The following is a 24,838-nucleotide window of genomic DNA, read 5'->3' as shown; positions in this document are numbered from 1 at the left end:
GCTAATGCTAGATATAGCCTCTTCTGTTTGGTATCAGCTGGGCTAACTGACACACTGTTAACACCTTCACAGTAATGTGGTTAATTGATACCCGAGCCAGTTATATTTATTAATCCATCCTGATATAGTTGTAATGGCGATGTCCAAACGAATTAGCGTTATCATTAAGTGTTATGATTTGGGCTAATTTCATGGTCATAATGCTCAGTGTCTGTCTTTTTACTTACATTACAGTAGATCAAATCAGATTTATTTATATAGCCCTTCTTACATCAGCTGATATATCTCAAAGTGCTGTACAGAAACCTTAGCCTAAAACCCCAAACAGCAAGCGATGCAGGTGTAGAAGCACGGTGGCTTGGAAAAACTCCCTAGAAAGGCCAGAACCTAGGAAGAAACCCAGAGAGGAACCAGGCTATGAGGGGTGGGCCAGTCCTCTTCTGGCTGTGCTGGGTGGAGAGGAACCAGGCTATGAGGGGTGGCCAGTCCTCTTCTGGCAGTGCCGGGTGGAGAGGAACCAGGCTATGAGGGGTGGCCAGTCCTCTTCTGGCTGTGCCGGGTGGAGAGGAACCAGGCTATGAGGGGTGGCCAGTCCTCTTCTGGCTGTGCCAGGTGGAGATTATAACAGAACATGTCCAAGATGTTCAAATGTTCATAAATTACCCGCATGGTCAAATAATAATCACAGTCGATGTCAAGGGTGCAACAGGTCAGCACCTCAGGAGTAAATGTCAGTTGGCTTTTCATAGCCGATCATAGATCCACTTGTATAGCTGGCAGATGACGGAGATCACCACAGAACATACTGGACATATAATTCTGTTCAGCTCTCCTCTCTCTGATCTGCCATTTAGTACATTATCTAATTGTCTCTTCTCTACATTACCATGGACATTATATTGTCTATTCTCTCTACATTACCATGGACATTATATTGTCTATTCTCTCTACATTACCATGGACATTATATTGTCTATTCTCTACATTACCGTGGACATTATATTGTCTATTCTCTCTACATTACTGTGGACATTATATTGTCTATTCTCTCTACATTACCATGGACATTATATTGTCTATTCTCTCTACATTACCGTGGACATTATATTGTCTATTCTCTTTACATTACCGTGGACATTATATTGTCTATTCTCTCTACATTACCGTGGACATTATATTGTCTCTTCTCTCTACATTACCGTGGACATTATATTGTCTATTCTCTACATTACCATGGACATTATATTGTCTATTCTCTTTTCATTACCATGGACATTATATTGTCTCTTCTCTCTACATTACCGTGGACATTATATTGTCTCTTCTCTCTACAATACAGTGGACATTATATTGTCTATTCTCTTTTCATTACCATGGACATTATATTGTCTCTTCTCTCTACATTACCGTGGACATTATATTGTCTCTTCTCTCTACATTACCGTGGACATTATATTGTCTATTCTCTACATTACCGTGGACATTATATTGTCTATTCTCTTTTCATTACCATGGACATTATATTGTCTCTTCTCTCTACATTACCATGGACATTATATTGTCTATTCTCTCTACATTACAGTGGACATTATATTGTCTATTCTCTCTACATTACCGTGGACATTATATTGTCTATTCTCTCTACATTACCATGGACATTATATTGTCTCTTCTCTACATTACTGTGGACATTATATTGTCTATTCTCTACATTACCGTGGACATTATATTGTCTATTCTCTACATTACCGTGGACATTATATTGTCTCTTCTCTACATTACTGTGGACATTATATTGTCTCTTCTCTACATTACCGTGGACATTATATTGTCTATTCTCTACATTACCGTGGACATTATATTGTCTCTTCTCTCTACATTACCGTGGACATTATATTGTCTATTCTCTACATTACTGTGGACATTATATTGTCTATTCTCTACATTACCGTGGACATTATATTGTCTATTCTCTACATTACCGTGGACATTATATTGTCTCTTCTCTACATTACTGTGGACATTATATTGTCTCTTCTCTACATTACCGTGGACATTATATTGTCTATTCTCTACATTACCGTGGACATTATATTGTCTCTTCTCTCTACATTACCGTGGACATTATATTGTCTATTCTCTCTACATTACCGTGGACATTATATTGTCTATTCTCTCTACATTACCATGGACATTATATTGTCTATTCTCTCTACATTACCGTGGGCATTATATTGTCTATTCTCTCTACATTACCGTGGACATTATATTGTCTATTCTCTCTACATTACCGTGGACATTATATTGTCTATTCTCTCTACATTACCGTGGACATTATATTGTCTATTCTCTCTACATTACCGTGGACATTATATTGTCTATTCTCTCTACATTACCATGGACATTATATTGTCTATTCTCTCTACATTACCGTGGGCATTATATTGTCTATTCTCTCTACATTACCGTGGACATTATATTGTCTATTCTCTACATTACCATGGACATTATATTGTCTTCTCTACATTACCATGGACATTATATTGTCTATTCTCTCTACATTACCGTGGACATTATATTGTCTATTCTCTCAACATTACCATGGACATTATATTGTCTTTCTACATTACCATGCACATTATATTGTCTATTCTCTACATTACCATGCACATTATATTGTCTATTCTCTACATTACCATGGACATTATATTGTCTTCTCTACATTACCATGGCCATTATATTGTCTTCTCTACATTACCATGGCCATTATATTGTCTTCTCTACATTACCATGGCCATTATATTGTCTTCTCTACATTACCATGGACATTATATTGTCTTTACTACATTACCATGGACATTATATTGTCTATTCTCTCTACATTACCATGGACATTATATTGTCGGCTCTACATTACCATGGACATTATATTGTCTCTAGATGACTATGTACATGTTCTCTATTCCTTGATGTGTTCTGTGTGTTGGAGATGATGATGATGGTTGTTGTTAGCTCCAAGCAGCAGCAGGGCATCTCTCCCTCTCTCTCTGACATCTCTCCTTCACTCCCCTGCTAGTCGTCAACTGCAGACTTTCATGTTCCACTGTCGCTTAGCAACAGTCCACCTACATCATAGTCTCTCTCCACCCCCCCCCCTCCCCCCAGCCCCTTCTGTTCTGGGATTGTCTCTGTTATGACATTGGTGAAATTGAAATTTGCTGCGCTACATGTCTGGTGTTCATTTCTGTATTTATTAGTTTCAGCACGTTGATAGTGAATCGCTACAGCCCAACAGACCTGAGTAACCCTAACCCTACACTTTACACCCTAACCGTACACCCTAACACTACACCCTAACACTACACCCTAACACTACACCCTAACACTACACCCTAACACTACACCCTAACACTACACCCTAACACTACACCCTACACCTTACACCCTAACCCTACACCCTAACACTACACCCTACACCTTATACCCTACACCCTAACCTTATACCCGAACCTTACACCCGAACCCTACACCCTAACCTTACAACCTACACCCTAACCCTACACCCTAACCTTACACCCTAACCTAACACCCTAACCTAACACCCTGATCTTACACCCTAACCCTACACCCTAACCTTACACCCTACATCTAACCTTACACCCTAAACCTCACCCTACACCCTAACCTTAAGCCCTAACCTAACACCCTAACCTTACACCCTAACCCTAACCTTACACCCTAACCCTACAACAGATCTGCAGGGGGTTTTCTGTTTCTCCCTCAGTAGAAGCTGTTACTCTTTAATAATTGAAACACTTCATAACTCTGTAGTTTACAGGTCAATGATGTTGATAAATCTTTTCACTATTGTATTACAGTTAGCTACCTGCTACAGTTCAGTTATGTACGTTGCTATGTTACATACAGTTCAGTTATGCACGTTGCTATGTTACATACAGTTCAGTTAGGCACATTGCTATGTTACATACAGTACAGTTATGCACGTTGCTATGTTACATACAGTTCAGTTATGCACGTTGCTATGTTACATACAGTTCAGTAAAGCACGTTGCTATGTTACATACAGTACAGTTAGGCACGTTGCTATGTTACATACAGTACAGTAAGACACGTTGCAATGTTTTCTACCTGCTACAGTTCAGTAAAGCACGTTGCTATGTTACATACAGTACAGTAAGACATGTTACATACAGTACAGTTAGGCATGTTGCTATGTTACATACAGTACAGTAAGGAACGTTGCTATGTTACATACAGCACAGTAAGGAACGTTGCTATGTTACATACAGTACAGTTATGCACGTTGCTATGTTACATACAGTACAGTTATGCACGTTGCTATGTTACATACAGTACAGTAAGGCACATTCTGCTAGACCCATGTTGAGATGTGACTCACTGCCTTCCCCCTCCCCTCTCCGTCCCCCTCCCCCGCCCCCGCCCCCCTCCCCAGGGCTGCCAGCTGTACCCAGGAGGTTCCTCTCCAGGGGAAGGTAACATCTCTGGACATCTCTACTGACCACCGTCAGCTCCTCAGCTGCTCCAGAGACGAGAGTCTGCAGGTGGTCGACCTTCGCATGAACAGCTCCAGGATATGCTTCAGGTAGCCAGACCAGTGCGGCATGGTGCTCTAATAATGTACTGTAGTGTTCTGTGTCGATCCTCGGCCAAAGGCCTGCAGATGGCGATATTGAGTTGTTTCCATCTTACCGTCCGAACACATTGTATCTCCGTTCTGGCTGTAAAGGAGTCGATTTCCTCCTTAACTCGATTTAATGGCGAGAAGGTGGGGATATGTGTACTTTTTTTTAAACACCCTTTGCCATCACCATGCTAATTGCTAAAACTACTTCAGCCAGGGGGTAAACAACAGCCTGCTGCAACCTGATGAGCTGAACGCGAAATGCTACCTCTGAGACTAGCATTCCTAGGTATTACCTCTTTAGCATGGTGATGGAAAAGGGTGTTTCATAAATAAAAGTACACATATTTCTCCCTCCCCCACCTTCTCGCCATTAAATCGAGTTCGGGAGGAAATCGATGCCTTCGCAGCCTGAACGGAGAATGTATTAGGTACGAACCGGTCCACGGGGGATACCAGTGTATTGCCCGGCTGCATACAATGTGTTCGGACGGTAAGATGGAAACAACTCAATATCGCCATCTGCCGGCCTTTGGTCTCTGACCTGACTCTCCTCCCCTATAGAGCTAACCCTGGTCTATCTCTGACCTGACTCTCCTCCCCTATAGAGCTAACCCTGGTCTATCTCTGACCTGACTCTCCTCCCCTATAGAACTAACCCTGGTCTATCTCTGACCTGACTCTCCTCCCCTATAGAGCTAACCCTGGTCTATCTCTGACCTGACTCTCCTCCCCTATAGAGCTAACCCTGGTCTATCTCTGGCCTGACTCTCCTCCCCTATAGAGCTAACCCTGGTCTATCTCTGACCTGACTCTCCTCCCCTATAGAGCTAACCCTGGTCTATCTGACCTAACTCCTCCCCTATAGATCTAACTGACCTGACTCCTCCCCTATAGAGCTAACCCTGGTCTATCTCTGACCTGACTCTCCTCCCCTATTGAGCTAACTGACCTGACTCCTCCCCTATAGAGCTAACCCTGGTCTATCTCTGACCTGACTCCTCCCCTATAGAGCTAACCCTGGTCTATCTCTGACCTGACTCCTCCCCTATAGAGCTAACCCTGGTCTATCTCTGACCTGACTCCTCCCCTATAGAGCTAACCCTGGTCTATCTCTGACCTGACTCTCCTCCCCTATAGAGCTAACCCTGGTCTATCTGACCTAACTCCTCCCCTATAGATCTAACTGACCTGACTCCTCCCCTATAGAGCTAACCCTGGTCTATCTCTGACCTGACTCCTCCCCTATAGAGCTAACCCTGGTCTATCTCTGACCTGACTCCTCCCCTATAGAGCTAACCCTGGTCTATCTCTGACCTGACTCTCCTCCCCTATAGAGCTAACCCTGGTCTATCTGACCTAACTCCTCCCCTATAGATCTAACTGACCTGACTCCTCCCCTATAGAGCTAACCCTGGTCTATCTCTGACCTGACCCTCCTCCCCTATAGAGCTAACCCTGGTCTATCTCTGACGTGACTCTCCTCCCCTATAGAGCTAACCCTGGTCTATCTCTGACCTGACCCTCCTCCCCTATAGAGCTAACCCTGGTCTATCTCTGACGTGACTCTCCTCCCCTATAGAGCTAACTGACCTGACTCCTCCCCTATAGAGCTAACCCTGGTCTATCTCTGACCTGACTCGCCTCCCCTATAGAGCTAACCCTGGTCTATCTCTGACCTGACTCCTCTCCTATAGAGCTAACCCTGGTCTATCTCTGACCTGACTCTCCTCCCCTATAGAGCTAACCCTGGTCTATCTGACCTAACTCCTCCCCTATAGATCTAACTGACCTGACTCCTCCCCTATAGAGCTAACCCTGGTCTATCTCTGACCTGACTCTCCTCCCCTATAGAGCTAACCCTGGTCTATCTGACCTAACTCCTCCCCTATAGATCTAACTGACCTGACTCCTCCCCTATAGAGCTAACCCTGGTCTATCTCTGACCTGACTCCTCCCCTATAGAGCTAACTGACCTGACTCCTCCCCTATAGAGCTAACCCTGGTCTATCTCTGACCTGACTCCTCCCCTATAGAGCTAACCCTGGTCTATCTCTGACCTGACTCTCCTCCCCTATTGAGCTAACTGACCTGACTCCTCCCCTATAGAGCTAACCCTGGTCTATCTCTGACCTGACTCCTCCCCTATAGAGCTAACCCTGGTCTATCTCTGACCTGACTCCTCCCCTATAGAGCTAACCCTGGTCTATCTCTGACCTGACTCTCCTCCCCTATAGAGCTAACCCTGGTCTATCTGACCTAACTCCTCCCCTATAGATCTAACTGACCTGACTCCTCCCCTATAGAGCTAACCCTGGTCTATCTCTGACCTGACCCTCCTCCCCTATAGAGCTAACCCTGGTCTATCTCTGACGTGACTCTCCTCCCCTATAGAGCTAACCCTGGTCTATCTCTGACCTGACCCTCCTCCCCTATAGAGCTAACCCTGGTCTATCTCTGACGTGACTCTCCTCCCCTATAGAGCTAACTGACCTGACTCCTCCCCTATAGAGCTAACCCTGGTCTATCTCTGACCTGACTCGCCTCCCCTATAGAGCTAACCCTGGTCTATCTCTGACCTGACTCCTCTCCTATAGAGCTAACCCTGGTCTATCTCTGACCTAACTCCTCCCCTATAGAGCTAACCCTGGTCTATCTCTGACCTGACTCTCCTCCCCTATAGAGCTAACTGACCTGACTCCTCCCCTATAGAGCTAACCCTGGTCTATCTCTGACCTGACTCTCCTCCCCTATAGAGCTAACCCTGGTCTATCTCTGACCTGACTCCTCCCCTATAGAACTAACCCTGGTCTATCTCTGACCTGACTCTCCTCCCCTATAGAGCTAACCCTGGTCTATCTCTGACCTGACTCCTCCCCTATAGAGCTAACCCTGGTCTATCTCTGACCTGACTCCTCCCCTATAGAGCTAACCCTGGTCTATCTCTGACCTGACTCTCCTCCCCTATAGAACTAACCCTGGTCTATCTCTGACCTGACTCCTCCCCTATAGAGCTAACCCTGGTCTATCCCTGACCTGACTCCTCCCCTATAGAGCTAACCCTGGTCTATCTCTGACCTGACTCGCCTCCCCTATAGAACTAACCCTGGATGTTAGTGTGTCTGATGACTGTCCTTATCTCTCATTTCAGAGCTGAGGGCTTCAAATGTGGCTGTGACAGCACCAAGGCTATATTCAGGTGAGCACTTACTCTAACCCTGACTCTAGGGGCCTGTGTTACAACACAGTCTGTGGGATGGTACAGGATGGTACAGGACCCTGTGGTACAACACAGTCTGTAGGATGGTACAGGACCCTGTGGTACAACACAGTCTGTAGGATGGTACAGGATGGTACAGGACCCTGTGGTACAACACAGTCTGTAGGATGGTACAGGACCCTGGGTTACAACACAGTCTGTAGGATGGTACAGGACCCTGGGTTACAACAAAGTCTGTAGGATGGTACAGGACCCTGGGGTACAACACAGTCTGTAGGATGGTACAGGACCCTGGGTTACAACACAGTCTGTAGGATGGTACAGGACCCTGTGGTACAACACAGTCTGTAGGATGGTACAGGACCCTGGGTTACAACAAAGTCTGTAGGATGGTACAGGACCCTGGGGTACAACACAGTCTGTAGGATGGTACAGGACCCTGGGTTACAACACAGTCTGTAGGATGGTACAGGACCCTGGGGTACAACACAGTCTGTAGGATGGTACAGGACCCTGGGGTACAACACAGTCTGTAGGATGGTACATGACCCTGGGGTACAACACAGTCTGTAGGATGGTACAGGACCCTGGGTTACAACACAGTCTGTAGGATGGTACAGGACCCTGGGGTACAACACAGTCTGTAGGATGGTACAGGACCCTGGGTTACAACACAGTCTGTAGGATGGTACAGGATGGTACAGGACCCTGGGGTACAACACAGTCTGTAGGATGGTACAGGACCCTGTGATACAACACAGTCTGTAGGATGGTACAGGATGGTACAGGACCCTGTGTTACAACACAGTCTGTAGGATGGTACAGGACCCTGGGGTACAACACAGTCTGTAGGATGGTACAGGACCCTGTGGTACAACACAGTCTGTAGGATGGTACAGGATGGTACAGGACCCTGGGGTACAACACAGTCTGTAGATGGTACAGGACCCTGGGGTACAACACAGTCTGTAGGATGGTACAGGACCCTGGGGTACAACACAGTCTGTAGGATGGTACAGGACCCTGGGGTACAACACAGTCTGTAGGATGCTACAGGACCCTGGGGTACAACACAGTCTGTAGGATGGTACAGGACCCTGGGGTACAACACAGTCTGTAGGATGGTACAGGACCCTGTGGTACAACACAGTCTGTAGGATGGTACAGGACCCTGTGATACAACACAGTCTGTAGGATGATACAGGACCCTGGGGTACAACACAGTCTGTAGGATGGTACAGGACCCTGGGGTACAACACAGTCTGTAGGATGGTACAGGACCCTGTGATACAACACAGTCTGTAGGATGGTACAGGACCCTGTGGTACAACACAGTCTGTAGGATGGTACAGGACCCTGGGGTACAACACAGTCTGTAGGATGGTACAGGACCCTGGGGTACAACACAGTCTGTAGGATGGTACAGGACCCTGTGGTACAACACAGTCTGTAGGATGGTACAGGTCCCTGTGTTACAACCCAGTCTGTAGGATGGTACAGGACCCTGGGTTACAACACAGTCTGTAGGATGGTACAGGATGGTACAGGACCCTGTGGTACAACACAGTCTGTAGGATGGTACAGGACCCTGGGGTACAACACAGTCTGTAGGATGGTACAGGACCCTGTGGTACAACACAGTCTGTAGGATGGTACAGGATGGTACAGGACCCTGGGGTACAACACAGTCTGTAGATGGTACAGGACCCTGGGGTACAACACAGTCTGTAGGATGGTACAGGACCCTGTGATACAACACAGTCTGTAGGATGGTACAGGACCCTGTGATACAACACAGTCTGTAGGATGATACAGGACCCTGGGGTACAACACAGTCTGTAGGATGGTACAGGACCCTGGGGTACAACACAGTCTGTAGGATGGTACAGGACCCTGTGGTACAACACAGTCTGTAGGATGGTACAGGACCCTGGGGTACAACACAGTCTGTAGGATGGTACAGGACCCTGGGGTACAACACAGTCTGTAGGATGGTACAGGACCCTGTGGTACAACACAGTCTGTAGGATGGTACAGGACCCTGTGGTACAACACAGTCTGTAGGATGGTACAGGACCCTGGGGTACAACACAGTCTGTAGGATGGTACAGGATGGTACAGGACCCTGGGGTACAACACAGTCTGTAGGATGGTACAGGACCCTGTGGTACAACACAGTCTGTAGATGGTACAGGACCCTGTGGTACAACACAGTCTGTAGGATGGTACAGGACCCTGGGGTACAACACAGTCTGTAGGATGGTACAGGATGGTACAGGACCCTGGGGTACAACACAGTCTGTAGGATGGTACAGGACCCTGGGGTACAACACAGTCTGTAGGATGGTACAGGACCCTGGGGTACAACACAGTCTGTAGGATGGTACAGGATGGTACAGGACCCTGTGGTACAACACAGTCTGTAGGATGGTACAGGATGGTACAGGACCCTGTGGTACAACACAGTCTGTAGGATGGTACAGGATGGTACAGGACCCTGGGGTACAACACAGTCTGTAGGATGGTACAGGATGGTACAGGACCCTGTGTTACAACACAGTCTGTAGGATGGTACAGGATGATACAGGACCCTGTGGTACAACACAATCTGTAGGATGGTACAGGACCCTGTGGTACAACACAGTCTGTAGGATGGTACAGGACCCTGGGGTACAACACAGTCTGTAGGATGGTTCAGGACCCTGGGGTACAACACAGTCTGTCAGATGGTTCAGGACCCTGGGGTACAACACAGTCTGTCAGATGGTACAGGACCCTGGGTTACAACACAGTCTGTAGGATGGTACAGGATGGTACAGGACCCTGGGGTACAACACAGTCTGTAGGATGGTTCAGGACCCTGGGGTACAACACAGTCTGTAGGATGGTACAGGATGGTACAGGACCCTGGGGTACAACACAGTCTGTAGGATGGTTCAGGACCCTGGGGTACAACACAGTCTGTCAGATGGTACAGGACCCTGTGGTACAACACAGTCTGTAGGATGGTACAGGATGGTACAGGACCCTGGGGTACAACACAGTCTGTAGGATGGTACAGGACCCTGTGGTACAACACAGTCTGTAGGATGGTACAGGACCCTGGGGTACAACACAGTCTGTAGGATGGTACAGGACCCTGGGGTACAACACAGTCTGTAGGATGGTACAGGACCCTGGGGTACAACACAGTCTGTAGGATGGTACAGGACCCTGTGATACAACACAGTCTGTAGGATGGTACAGGATGGTACAGGACCCTGGGGTATAACACAGTCTGTAGGATGGTACAGGACCCTGGGGTACAACACAGTCTGTAGGATGGTACAGGACCCTGGGGTACAACACAGTCTGTAGGATGGTACAGGACCCTGTGATACAACACAGTCTGTAGGATGGTACAGGACCCTGTGGTACAACACAGTCTGTAGGATGGTACAGGACCCTGGGGTACAACACAGTCTGTAGGATGGTACAGGACCCTGGGGTACAACACAGTCTGTAGGATGGTACAGGACCCTGTGGTACAACACAGTCTGTAGGATGGTACAGGTCCCTGTGTTACAACCCAGTCTGTAGGATGGTACAGGACCCTGGGTTACAACACAGTCTGTAGGATGGTACAGGATGGTACAGGACCCTGTGGTACAACACAGTCTGTAGGATGGTACAGGACCCTGGGGTACAACACAGTCTGTAGGATGGTACAGGATGGTACAGGACCCTGGGGTACAACACAGTCTGTAGATGGTACAGGACCCTGGGGTACAACACAGTCTGTAGGATGGTACAGGACCCTGTGATACAACACAGTCTGTAGGATGGTACAGGACCCTGTGATACAACACAGTCTGTAGGATGGTACAGGACCCTGGGGTACAACACAGTCTGTAGGATGGTACAGGACCCTGTGGTACAACACAGTCTGTAGGATGGTACAGGACCCTGTGATACAACACAGTCTGTAGGATGATACAGGACCCTGGGGTACAACACAGTCTGTAGGATGGTACAGGACCCTGGGGTACAACACAGTCTGTAGGATGGTACAGGACCCTGTGATACAACACAGTCTGTAGGATGGTACAGGACCCTGTGGTACAACACAGTCTGTAGGATGGTACAGGACCCTGGGGTACAACACAGTCTGTAGGATGGTACAGGACCCTGGGGTACAACACAGTCTGTAGGATGGTACAGGACCCTGTGGTACAACACAGTCTGTAGGATGGTACAGGTCCCTGTGTTACAACCCAGTCTGTAGGATGGTACAGGACCCTGGGTTACAACACAGTCTGTAGGATGGTACAGGATGGTACAGGACCCTGTGGTACAACACAGTCTGTAGGATGGTACAGGACCCTGGGGTACAACACAGTCTGTAGGATGGTACAGGACCCTGTGGTACAACACAGTCTGTAGGATGGTACAGGACCCTGGGGTACAACACAGTCTGTAGATGGTACAGGACCCTGGGGTACAACACAGTCTGTAGGATGGTACAGGACCCTGTGATACAACACAGTCTGTAGGATGGTACAGGACCCTGTGATACAACACAGTCTGTAGGATGATACAGGACCCTGGGGTACAACACAGTCTGTAGGATGGTACAGGACCCTGGGGTACAACACAGTCTGTAGGATGGTACAGGACCCTGTGGTACAACACAGTCTGTAGGATGGTACAGGACCCTGGGGTACAACACAGTCTGTAGGATGGTACAGGACCCTGGGGTACAACACAGTCTGTAGGATGGTACAGGACCCTGTGGTACAACACAGTCTGTAGGATGGTACAGGACCCTGTGGTACAACACAGTCTGTAGGATGGTACAGGACCCTGGGGTACAACACAGTCTGTAGGATGGTACAGGATGGTACAGGACCCTGGGGTACAACACAGTCTGTAGGATGGTACAGGACCCTGTGGTACAACACAGTCTGTAGATGGTACAGGACCCTGTGGTACAACACAGTCTGTAGGATGGTACAGGACCCTGGGGTACAACACAGTCTGTAGGATGGTACAGGATGGTACAGGACCCTGGGGTACAACACAGTCTGTAGGATGGTACAGGACCCTGGGGTACAACACAGTCTGTAGGATGGTACAGGACCCTGGGGTACAACACAGTCTGTAGGATGGTACAGGATGGTACAGGACCCTGTGGTACAACACAGTCTGTAGGATGGTACAGGATGGTACAGGACCCTGTGGTACAACACAGTCTGTAGGATGGTACAGGATGGTACAGGACCCTGGGGTACAACACAGTCTGTAGGATGGTACAGGATGGTACAGGACCCTGTGTTACAACACAGTCTGTAGGATGGTACAGGATGATACAGGACCCTGTGGTACAACACAATCTGTAGGATGGTACAGGACCCTGTGGTACAACACAGTCTGTAGGATGGTACAGGACCCTGGGGTACAACACAGTCTGTAGGATGGTTCAGGACCCTGGGGTACAACACAGTCTGTCAGATGGTTCAGGACCCTGGGGTACAACACAGTCTGTCAGATGGTACAGGACCCTGGGTTACAACACAGTCTGTAGGATGGTACAGGATGGTACAGGACCCTGGGGTACAACACAGTCTGTAGGATGGTTCAGGACCCTGGGGTACAACACAGTCTGTAGGATGGTACAGGATGGTACAGGACCCTGGGGTACAACACAGTCTGTAGGATGGTTCAGGACCCTGGGGTACAACACAGTCTGTCAGATGGTACAGGACCCTGTGGTACAACACAGTCTGTAGGATGGTACAGGATGGTACAGGACCCTGGGGTACAACACAGTCTGTAGGATGGTACAGGACCCTGTGGTACAACACAGTCTGTAGGATGGTACAGGACCCTGGGGTACAACACAGTCTGTAGGATGGTACAGGACCCTGGGGTACAACACAGTCTGTAGGATGGTACAGGACCCTGGGGTACAACACAGTCTGTAGGATGGTACAGGACCCTGTGATACAACACAGTCTGTAGGATGGTACAGGATGGTACAGGACCCTGGGGTATAACACAGTCTGTAGGATGGTACAGGACCCTGGGGTACAACACAGTCTGTAGGATGGTACAGGACCCTGGGGTACAACACAGTCTGTAGGATGGTACAGGACCCTGTGATACAACACAGTCTGTAGGATGGTACAGGACCCTGTGGTACAACACAGTCTGTAGGATGGTACAGGACCCTGGGGTACAACACAGTCTGTAGGATGGTACAGGACCCTGGGGTACAACACAGTCTGTAGGATGGTACAGGACCCTGTGGTACAACACAGTCTGTAGGATGGTACAGGTCCCTGTGTTACAACCCAGTCTGTAGGATGGTACAGGACCCTGGGTTACAACACAGTCTGTAGGATGGTACAGGATGGTACAGGACCCTGTGGTACAACACAGTCTGTAGGATGGTACAGGACCCTGGGGTACAACACAGTCTGTAGGATGGTACAGGATGGTACAGGACCCTGGGGTACAACACAGTCTGTAGATGGTACAGGACCCTGGGGTACAACACAGTCTGTAGGATGGTACAGGACCCTGTGATACAACACAGTCTGTAGGATGGTACAGGACCCTGTGATACAACACAGTCTGTAGGATGATACAGGACCCTGGGGTACAACACAGTCTGTAGGATGGTACAGGACCCTGGGGTACAACACAGTCTGTAGGATGGTACAGGACCCTGTGGTACAACACAGTCTGTAGGATGGTACAGGACCCTGGGGTACAACACAGTCTGTAGGATGGTACAGGACCCTGGGGTACAACACAGTCTGTAGGATGGTACAGGACCCTGTGGTACAACACAGTCTGTAGGATGGTACAGGACCCTGTGGTACAACACAGTCTGTAGGATGGTACAGGACCCTGGGGTACAACACAGTCTGTAGGATGGTACAGGACCCTGTGGTACAACACAGTCTGTAGATGGTACAGGACCCTGTGGTACAACACAGTCTGTAGGATGGTACAGGACCCTGGGGTACAACACAGTCTGTAGGATGGTACAGGATGGTACAGGACCCTGGGGTACAACACAGTCTGTAGGATTGTACAGGATGGTACAGGACCCTGGGGTACAACACAGTCTGTAGGATGGTACAGGACCCTGGGGTACAACACAGTCTGTAGGATGGTACAGGACCCTGGGGTACAACACAGTCTGTAGGATGGTACAGGATGGTACAGGACCCTGTGGTACAACACAGTCTGTAGGATGGTACAGGATGGTACAGGACCCTGTGGTACAACACAGTCTGTAGGATGGTACAGGATGGTACAGGACCCTGGGGTACAACACAGTCTGTAGGATGGTACAGGATGGTACAGGACCCTGTGTTACAACACAGTCTGTAGGATGGTACAGGATGATACAGGACCCTGTGGTACAACACAATCTGTAGGATGGTACAGGACCCTGTGGTACAACACAGTCTGTAGGATGGTACAGGACCCTGGGGTACAACACAGTCTGTAGGATGGTTCAGGACCCTGGGGTACAACACAGTCTGTCAGATGGTTCAGGACCCTGGGGTACAACACAGTCTGTCAGATGGTACAGGACCCTGGGTTACAACACAGTCTGTAGGATGGTACAGGATGGTACAGGACCCTGGGGTACAACACAGTCTGTAGGATGGTTCAGGACCCTGGGGTACAACACAGTCTGTAGGATGGTACAGGATGGTACAGGACCCTGGGGTACAACACAGTCTGTAGGATGGTTCAGGACCCTGGGGTACAACACAGTCTGTCAGATGGTACAGGACCCTGTGGTACAACACAGTCTGTAGGATGGTACAGGATGGTACAGGACCCTGGGGTACAACACAGTCTGTAGGATGGTACAGGACCCTGTGGTACAACACAGTCTGTAGGATGGTACAGGACCCTGGGGTACAACACAGTCTGTAGGATGGTACAGGACCCTGGGGTACAACACAGTCTGTAGGATGGTACAGGTCCCTGTGTTACAACACAGTCTGTAGGATGGTACAGGACCCTGGGGTACAACACAGTCTGTAGGATGGTACAGGATGGTACAGGACCCTGGGGTATAACACAGTCTGTAGGATGGTACAGGACCCTGGGGTACAACACAGTCTGTAGGATGGTACAGGACCCTGGGGTACAACACAGTCTGTAGGATGGTACAGGACCCTGTGATACAACACAGTCTGTAGGATGGTACAGGACCCTGTGGTACAACACAGTCTGTAGGATGGTACAGGACCCTGGGGTACAACACAGTCTGTAGGATGGTACAGGACCCTGGGGTACAACACAGTCTGTAGGATGGTACAGGACCCTGTGGTACAACACAGTCTGTAGGATGGTACAGGTCCCTGTGTTACAACCCAGTCTGTAGGATGGTACAGGACCCTGGGTTACAACACAGTCTGTAGGATGGTACAGGATGGTACAGGACCCTGTGGTACAACACAGTCTGTAGGATGGTACAGGACCCTGGGGTACAACACAGTCTGTAGGATGGTACAGGACCCTGTGGTACAACACAGTCTGTAGGATGGTACAGGATGGTACAGGACCCTGGGGTACAACACAGTCTGTAGATGGTACAGGACCCTGGGGTACAACACAGTCTGTAGGATGGTACAGGACCCTGTGATACAACACAGTCTGTAGGATGGTACAGGACCCTGTGATACAACACAGTCTGTAGGATGATACAGGACCCTGGGGTACAACACAGTCTGTAGGATGGTACAGGACCCTGGGGTACAACACAGTCTGTAGGATGCTACAGGACCCTGTGGTACAACACAGTCTGTAGGATGGTACAGGACCCTGGGGTACAACACAGTCTGTAGGATGGTACAGGACCCTGGGGTACAACACAGTCTGTAGGATGGTACAGGACCCTGTGGTACAACACAGTCTGTAGGATGGTACAGGACCCTGTGGTACAACACAGTCTGTAGGATGGTACAGGACCCTGGGGTACAACACAGTCTGTAGGATGGTACAGGATGGTACAGGACCCTGGGGTACAACACAGTCTGTAGGATGGTACAGGACCCTGTGGTACAACACAGTCTGTAGATGGTACAGGACCCTGTGGTACAACACAGTCTGTAGGATGGTACAGGACCCTGGGGTACAACACAGTCTGTAGGATGGTACAGGATGGTACAGGACCCTGGGGTACAACACAGTCTGTAGGATTGTACAGGATGGTACAGGACCCTGGGGTACAACACAGTCTGTAGGATGGTACAGGACCCTGGGGTACAACACAGTCTGTAGGATGGTACAGGACCCTGGGGTACAACACAGTCTGTAGGATGGTACAGGATGGTACAGGACCCTGTGGTACAACACAGTCTGTAGGATGGTACAGGATGGTACAGGACCCTGTGGTACAACACAGTCTGTAGGATGGTACAGGATGGTACAGGACCCTGGGGTACAACACAGTCTGTAGGATGGTACAGGATGGTACAGGACCCTGTGTTACAACACAGTCTGTAGGATGGTACAGGATGATACAGGACCCTGTGGTACAACACAATCTGTAGGATGGTACAGGACCCTGTGGTACAACACAGTCTGTAGGATGGTACAGGACCCTGGGGTACAACACAGTCTGTAGGATGGTTCAGGACCCTGGGGTACAACACAGTCTGTCAGATGGTTCAGGACCCTGGGGTACAACACAGTCTGTCAGATGGTACAGGACCCTGGGTTACAACACAGTCTGTAGGATGGTACAGGATGGTACAGGACCCTGGGGTACAACACAGTCTGTAGGATGGTTCAGGACCCTGGGGTACAACACAGTCTGTAGGATGGTACAGGATGGTACAGGACCCTGGGGTACAACACAGTCTGTAGGATGGTTCAGGACCCTGGGGTACAACACAGTCTGTCAGATGGTACAGGACCCTGTGGTACAACACAGTCTGTAGGATGGTACAGGATGGTACAGGACCCTGGGGTACAACACAGTCTGTAGGATGGTACAGGACCCTGTGGTACAACACAGTCTGTAGGATGGTACAGGACCCTGGGGTACAACACAGTCTGTAGGATGGTACAGGACCCTGGGGTACAACACAGTCTGTAGGATGGTACAGGTCCCTGTGTTACAACACAGTCTGTAGGATGGTACAGGATGGTACAGGACCCTGTGGTACAACACAGTCTGTAGGATGGTACAGGACCCTGTGGTACAACACAGTCTGTAGGATGGTACAGGACCCTGGGTTACAACACAGTCTGTACGATGGTACAGGACCCTGGGTTACAACACAGTCTGTAGGATGGTACAGGACCCTGGGTTACAACACAGTCTGTACGATGGTACAGGACCCTGGGGTACAACACAGTCTGTAGGATGGTACAGGATGGTACAGGACCCTGGGGTACAACACAGTCTGTAGGATGGTACAGGACCCTGGGTTACAACACAGTCTGTACGATGGTACAGGACCCTGGGGTACAACACAGTCTGTAGGATGGTACAGGATGGTACAGGACCCCGTGGTACAACACAGTCTGTAGGATGGTACAGGACCCTGGGGTACAACACAGTCTGTAGGATGGTACAGGACCCTGTGGTACAACACAGTCTGTAGGATGGTACAGGACCCTGGGGTACAACACAGTCTGTAGGATGGTACAGGACCCTGGGGTACAACACAGTCTGTAGGATGGTACAGGATGGTACAGGACCCTGTGGTACAACACAGTCTGTAGGATGGTACAGGACCCTGGGGTACAACACAGTCTGTAGGATGGTACAGGATGGTACAGGACCCCGTGGTACAACACAGTCTGTAGGATGGTACAGGACCCTGGGGTACAACACAGTCTGTAGGATGGTACAGGATGGTACAGGACCCCGTGGTACAACACAGTCTGTAGGATGGTACAGGACCCTGGGGTACAACACAGTCTGTAGGATGGTACAGGACCCTGTGGTACAACACAGTCTGTAGGATGGTACAGGACCCTGGGGTACAACACAGTCTGTAGGATGGTACAGGACCCTGTGGTACAACACAGTCTGTAGGATGGTACAGGATGGTACAGGACCCTGTGGTACAACACAGTCTGTAGGATGGTACAGGACCCTGTGGTACAACACAGTCTGTAGGATGGTACAGGACCCTGGGGTACAACACAGTCTGTAGGATGGTACAGGACCCTGGGGTACAACACAGTCTGTAGGATGGTACAGGACCCTGGGGTACAACACAGTCTGTAGGATGGTACAGGACCCTGTGGTACAACACAGTCTGTAGGATGGTACAGGACCCTGGGGTACAACACAGTCTGTAGGATGGTACAGGATGGTACAGGACCCTGGGGTACAACACAGTCTGTAGGATGGTACAGGATGGTACAGGACCCTGTGGTACAACACAGTCTGTAGGATGGTACAGGACCCTGTGGTACAACACAGTCTGTAGATGGTACAGGACCCTGTGGTACAACACAGTCTGTAGGATGGTACAGGACCCTGGGGTACAACACAGTCTGTAGGATGGTACAGGACCCTGGGGTACAACACAGTCTGTAGGATGGTACAGGACCCTGGGGTACAACACAGTCTGTAGGATGGTACAGGACCCTGGGGTACAACACAGTCTGTAGGATGGTACAGGATGGTACAGGACCCTGGGGTACAACACAGTCTGTAGGATGGTACAGGACCCTGGGGTACAACACAGTCTGTAGGATGATACAGGACCCTGGGGTACAACACAGTCTGTAGGATGGTACAGGATGGTACAGGACCCCGTGGTACAACACAGTCTGTAGGATGATACAGGACCCTGTGGTACAACACAGTCTGTAGGATGGTACAGGACCCTGTGGTACAACACAGTCTGTAGGATGGTACAGGATGGTACAGGACCCTGGGGTACAACACAGTCTGTAGGATGATACAGGATGGTACAGGACCCTGGGGTACAACACAGTCTGTAGGATGGTACAAGACCCTGGGGTACAACACAGTCTGTAGGATGGTACAGGATGGTACAGGACCCTGTGGTACAACACAGTCTGTAGGATGGTACAGGATGGTACAGGACCCTGGGGTACAACACAGTCTGTAGGATGGTACAGGACCCTGTGGTACAACACAGTCTGTAGGATGGTACAGGACCCTGGGGTACAACACAGTCTGTAGGATGGTACAGGATGGTACAAGACCCTATGGTACAACACAGTCTGTAGGATGGTACAGGATGGTACAGGACCCTGTGGTACAACACAGTCTGTAGGATGGTACAGGATGGTACAGCGTCCTGTGGTACAAGGTTTTATAATGTCCTAAGGGAGTGGAACAGTCACTTCTTATTTCGCTGTGTCTCTCCAAGGCTCAGCTGGCTACAGATATCAATAGCACCATGCCAGACTGCCATGTCAGAGCAGCGTTTGTTCCAACCAATCCCAGACTGCCGTGTCAGAGCAGCGTTTGTTCCAACCAATCCCAGACTGCCGTGTCAGAGCAGCGTTTGTTCCAACCAATCCCAGACTGCCGTGTCAGAGCAGCGTTTGTTCCAACCAGTCCCAGACTGCCGTGTCAGAGCAGCGTTTGTTCCAACCAATCCCAGACTGCCGTGTCAGAGCAGCGTTTGTTCCAACCAATCCCAGACTGCCGTGTCAGAGCAGCGTTTGTTCCAACCAATCCCAGACTGCCATGTCAGAGCAGCGTTTGTTCCAACCAATCCCAGACTGCCATGTCAGAGCAGCGTTTGTTCCAACCAATCCCAGACTGCCATGTCAGAGCAGCGTTTGGTCCAACCAATCCCAGACTGCCATGTCAGAGCAGAGTTTGGTCCAACCAATCCCAGACTGCGTGTCAGAGCAGAGTTTGGTCCAACCGATCCCAGACTGCCATGTCAGAGCAGCGTTTTGTCCAACCAATCCCAGACTGCCATGTCAGAGCAGCGTTTGTTCCAACCAATCCCAGACTGCCATGTCAGAGCAGAGTTTGGTCCAACCGATCCCAGACTCCCATGTCAGAGCAGAGTTTTGTCCAACCAATCCCAGACTGCCATGTCAGAGCAGCGTTTGTTCCAACCAATCCCAGACTGCCATGTCAGAGCAGAGTTTGGTCCAACCAATCCCAGACTGCCGTGTCAGAGCAGCGTTTGGTCCAGCCAATCCCAGACTGCCGTGTCAGAGCAGAGTTTGGTCCAACCAACCCCAGACTGCGTGTCAGAGCAGTGTTTGGTCCAACCAATCCCAGCCTCTTTTATCTAGAGATCGATAGATATTGTAAATAATGCATCCCAAAATGTAAGCGTCTGCCAGCTTCAACAGAAGAAACAGTTTCTACTTCTTTCAAGAAAGAAGTAGAAACCTGCCATGGCTACATATCCCTGGCTACATATCCCTGGCTACATCTCCCTGGCTGGTTATCCCTGGCCTCATATCCATGGCTCCTTATCCCTGGCTACATATCCCTGGCTACATATCCCTGGCTACATATCCCTGGCTCCATATCCCTGGCTCCATATCCCTGGCTCCATATCCCTGGCTATATATTTCTGGCTCCTTATCCCTGGCGCCATATCCCTGGCTATATATCCCTGGCTCCATATCCCTGGCTACATATCCCTGGCTATATATCCCTGGCTCCTTATCCCTGGCTCCATATCCCTGGCTCCATATCCCTGGCTACATATCCCTGGCTACATATCCCTGGCTCCATATCCCTGGCTCCATATCCCTGGCTCCATATCCCTGGCTCCATATCCCTGGCTCCATATCCCTGGCTCCATATCCCTGGCTCCATATCCCTAGCTACATATCCCTGGCTACATATCCCTGGCTACATATCCCTGGCTCCATATCCCTAGCTACATATCCCTGGCTCCATATCCCTGGCTCCTTATCCCTGGCTACATATCCCTGGCTACATATCCCTGGCTACATATCCCTGGCTACATATCCCTGGCTACATATCCCTGGCTATATATTTCTGGCTCCATATCCCTGGCTCCATATCCCTGGCTACATATCCCTGGCTACATATCCCTGGCTACATATCCCTGGCTACATATCCCTGGCTCCATATCCCTGGCTACATATCCCTGGCTACATATCCCTGGCTACATATCCCTGGCTCCATATCCCTGGCTCCTTATCCCTGGCTCCTTATCCCTGGCTCCATATCCCTGGCTACATATCCCTGGCTCCATATCCCTGGCTACATATCCCTGGCTCCATATCCCTGGCTCCATATCCCTGGCTCCATATCCCTGGCTCCATATCCCTGGCTATATATTTCTGGCTCCAAATCCCTGGCTCCATATCCCTGGCTCCATATCCCTGGCTCCATATCCCTGGCTATATATCCCTGGCTATATATCCCTGGCTCCATATCCCTGGCTATATATTTCTGGCTCCATATCCCTGGCTCCATATCCCTGGCTCCATATCCCTGGCTACATATCCCTGGCTCCATATCCCTGGCTACATATCCCTGGCTCCATATCCCTGGCTCCATATCCCTGGCTCCATATCCCTGGCTCCATATCCCTGGCTATATATTTCTGGCTCCAAATCCCTGGCTCCATATCCCTGGCTCCATATCCCTGGCTCCATATCCCTGGCTATATATCCCTGGCTATATATCCCTGGCTCCATATCCCTGGCTATATATTTCTGGCTCCATATCCCTGGCTCCATATCCCTGGCTCCATATCCCTGGCTACATATCCCTGGCTCCATATCCCTGGCTCCATATCCCTGGCTCCATATCCCTGGCTCCATATCCCTGGCTATATATTTCTGGCTCCAAATCCCTGGCTCCATATCCCTGGCTCCATATCCCTGGCTCCATATCCCTGGCTATATATCCCTGGCTATATATCCCTGGCTCCATATCCCTGGCTATATATTTCTGGCTCCATATCCCTGGCTCCATATCCCTGGCTCCATATCCCTGGCTACATATCCCTGGCTACATATCCCTGGCTCCATATCCCTGGCTCCATATCCCTGGCTACATATCCCTGGCTACATATCCCTGGCTCCATATCCCTGGCTCCATATCCCTGGCTATATATTTCTGGCTCCATATCCCTGGCTCCATATCCCTGGCTACATATCCCTGGCTACATATCCCTGGCTCCATATCCCTGGCTACATATCCCTGGCTCCATATCCCTGGCTCCATATCCCTGGCTCCATATCCCTGGCTCCATATCCCTGGCTCCATATCCCTGGCTACATATCCCTGGCTCCATATCCCTGGCTACATATCCCTGGCTACATATCCCTGGCTCCATATCCCTGGCTACATATCCCTGGCTCCATATCCCTGGCTCCATATCCCTGGCTCCATATCCCTGGCTCCATATCCCTGGCTCCATATCCCTGGCTCCATATCCCTGGCTCCATATCCCTGGCTCCATTTCCCTGGCTACATATCCCTGGCTCCATATCCCTGGCTACATATCCCTGGCTCCATATCCCTGGCTACATATCCCTGGTTCCATATCCCTGGCTCCATATCCCTGGCTACATATCCCTGGCTCCATATCCCTGGCTATATATTTCTGGCTCCAAATCCCTGGCTCCATATCCCTGGCTACATATCCCTGGTTCCATATCCCTGGCTCCTTATCCCTGGCTACATATCCCTGGCTATATATTTCTGGCTCCAAATCCCTGGTTCCATATCCCTGGCTCCATATCCCTGGCTCCATATCCCTGGCTCCATATCCCTGGCTATATATTTCTGGCTCCATATCCCTGGCTACATATCCCTGGTTCCATATCCCTGGCTCCTTATCCCTGGCTACATATCCCTGGCTACATGTCTGTCTGGATGTCTGCCTCTCTGTCTGGATGTCTGTCTCTGTCTGGCTGGATGTCTGTCTCTGTCTGGCTGCTTTTGTGATGAATCTGTAGTCTACTGAATAATAATGGGGGTAACATCAGCTACAGTATGCCCTTGTGTAATACTAGTGTGTCGTATTAGTGTGTAGTATTACTGTGGAATATTAGTGAGTCATATTAGTATTTAATATTAGTGTCTAATATTAGTGAATAATATCTGTGTGTGTGAGTAGTATTAGTGAGTAATATTAGTGTGTGAGTAGTATTAGTGAATAATATTTGTGTGTGAGTAGTATCAGTGAATAATATTAGTGAATAATATTAGTGTGTGAGTAGTATCAGTGAATAATATTTGTGTGTGAGTAGTAACAGTGAATAATATTAGTAAATAATATTAGTGTGTGAGTAGTATTAGTGAATAATATTTGTGTGTGAGTAGTATTAGTGAATAATATTTGTGTGTGAGTAGTATCAGTGAATAATATTAGTGAATAATATTTGTGTGTGAGTAGTATTAGTGAATAATATTTGTGTGTGAGTAGTATTAGTGAATAATATTTGTGTGTGAGTAGTATTAGTGAATAATATTTGTGTGTGACTAGTATTAGTGAATAATATTAGAGAATAATATTTGTGTGTGAGTAGTATTAGTGAATAATTTTAGAGAATAATATTTGTGTGTGAGTAGTATTAGTGAATAATATTTGTGTGTGAGTAGTATTAGTGAATAATATTAGTGAATAATATCAGTGTGTGCGTAGTATTAGTGAATAATTTTAGAGAATAATATTTGTGTGTGAGTAGTATTAGTGAATAATTTTAGTGAATAATATTAGTGTGTGAGTAGTATTAGTGAATAATTTTAGAGAATAATATTTGTGTGTGACTAGTATTAGTGAATAATATTAGTGAATAATATTAGTGTGTGAGTAGTATTAGAGAATAATATTTGTCAGGATTTGGCCAGGGTTGTTCCGGGTTTTGGTCACTAGATGCCCCCATTGTGCTTTTTGACCTTATGTTTTTTCCCTTGTTCCCCATTATTATTTGCACCTGTACCTCGTTTCCCCTGATTGTATTTAAACCCTTAGTTTCCCTCAGTT

General features: G+C 48.8%; 1 protein-coding gene across 1 annotated transcript in view; it reads left to right on the top strand.

Moving 5' to 3' along the window:
• The window catches only part of LOC135532768 (protein Atg16l2-like), a gene marked incomplete at its 5' end in the record, with an annotated part of 54,677 nt that overhangs the window by 12,202 nt on the left and 17,637 nt on the right, over positions 1–24,838 (top strand). Inside the window, 2 exons of the mRNA XM_064960205.1 lie at positions 4,475–4,624; positions 7,815–7,862. Of these exons, the coding sequence (XP_064816277.1) occupies positions 4,475–4,624; positions 7,815–7,862 (198 nt within the window). The remainder of the gene's footprint in view (positions 1–4,474; positions 4,625–7,814; positions 7,863–24,838) is intronic.

This window comes from Oncorhynchus masou, unplaced genomic scaffold, assembly GCF_036934945.1.
Source record: "Oncorhynchus masou masou isolate Uvic2021 unplaced genomic scaffold, UVic_Omas_1.1 unplaced_scaffold_2015, whole genome shotgun sequence".
Lineage (NCBI taxonomy): Eukaryota > Metazoa > Chordata > Actinopteri > Salmoniformes > Salmonidae > Oncorhynchus > Oncorhynchus masou.
Note: the sequence above shows the minus strand (reverse complement) of the source record. Positions and strands in the feature narration are given on the sequence as shown.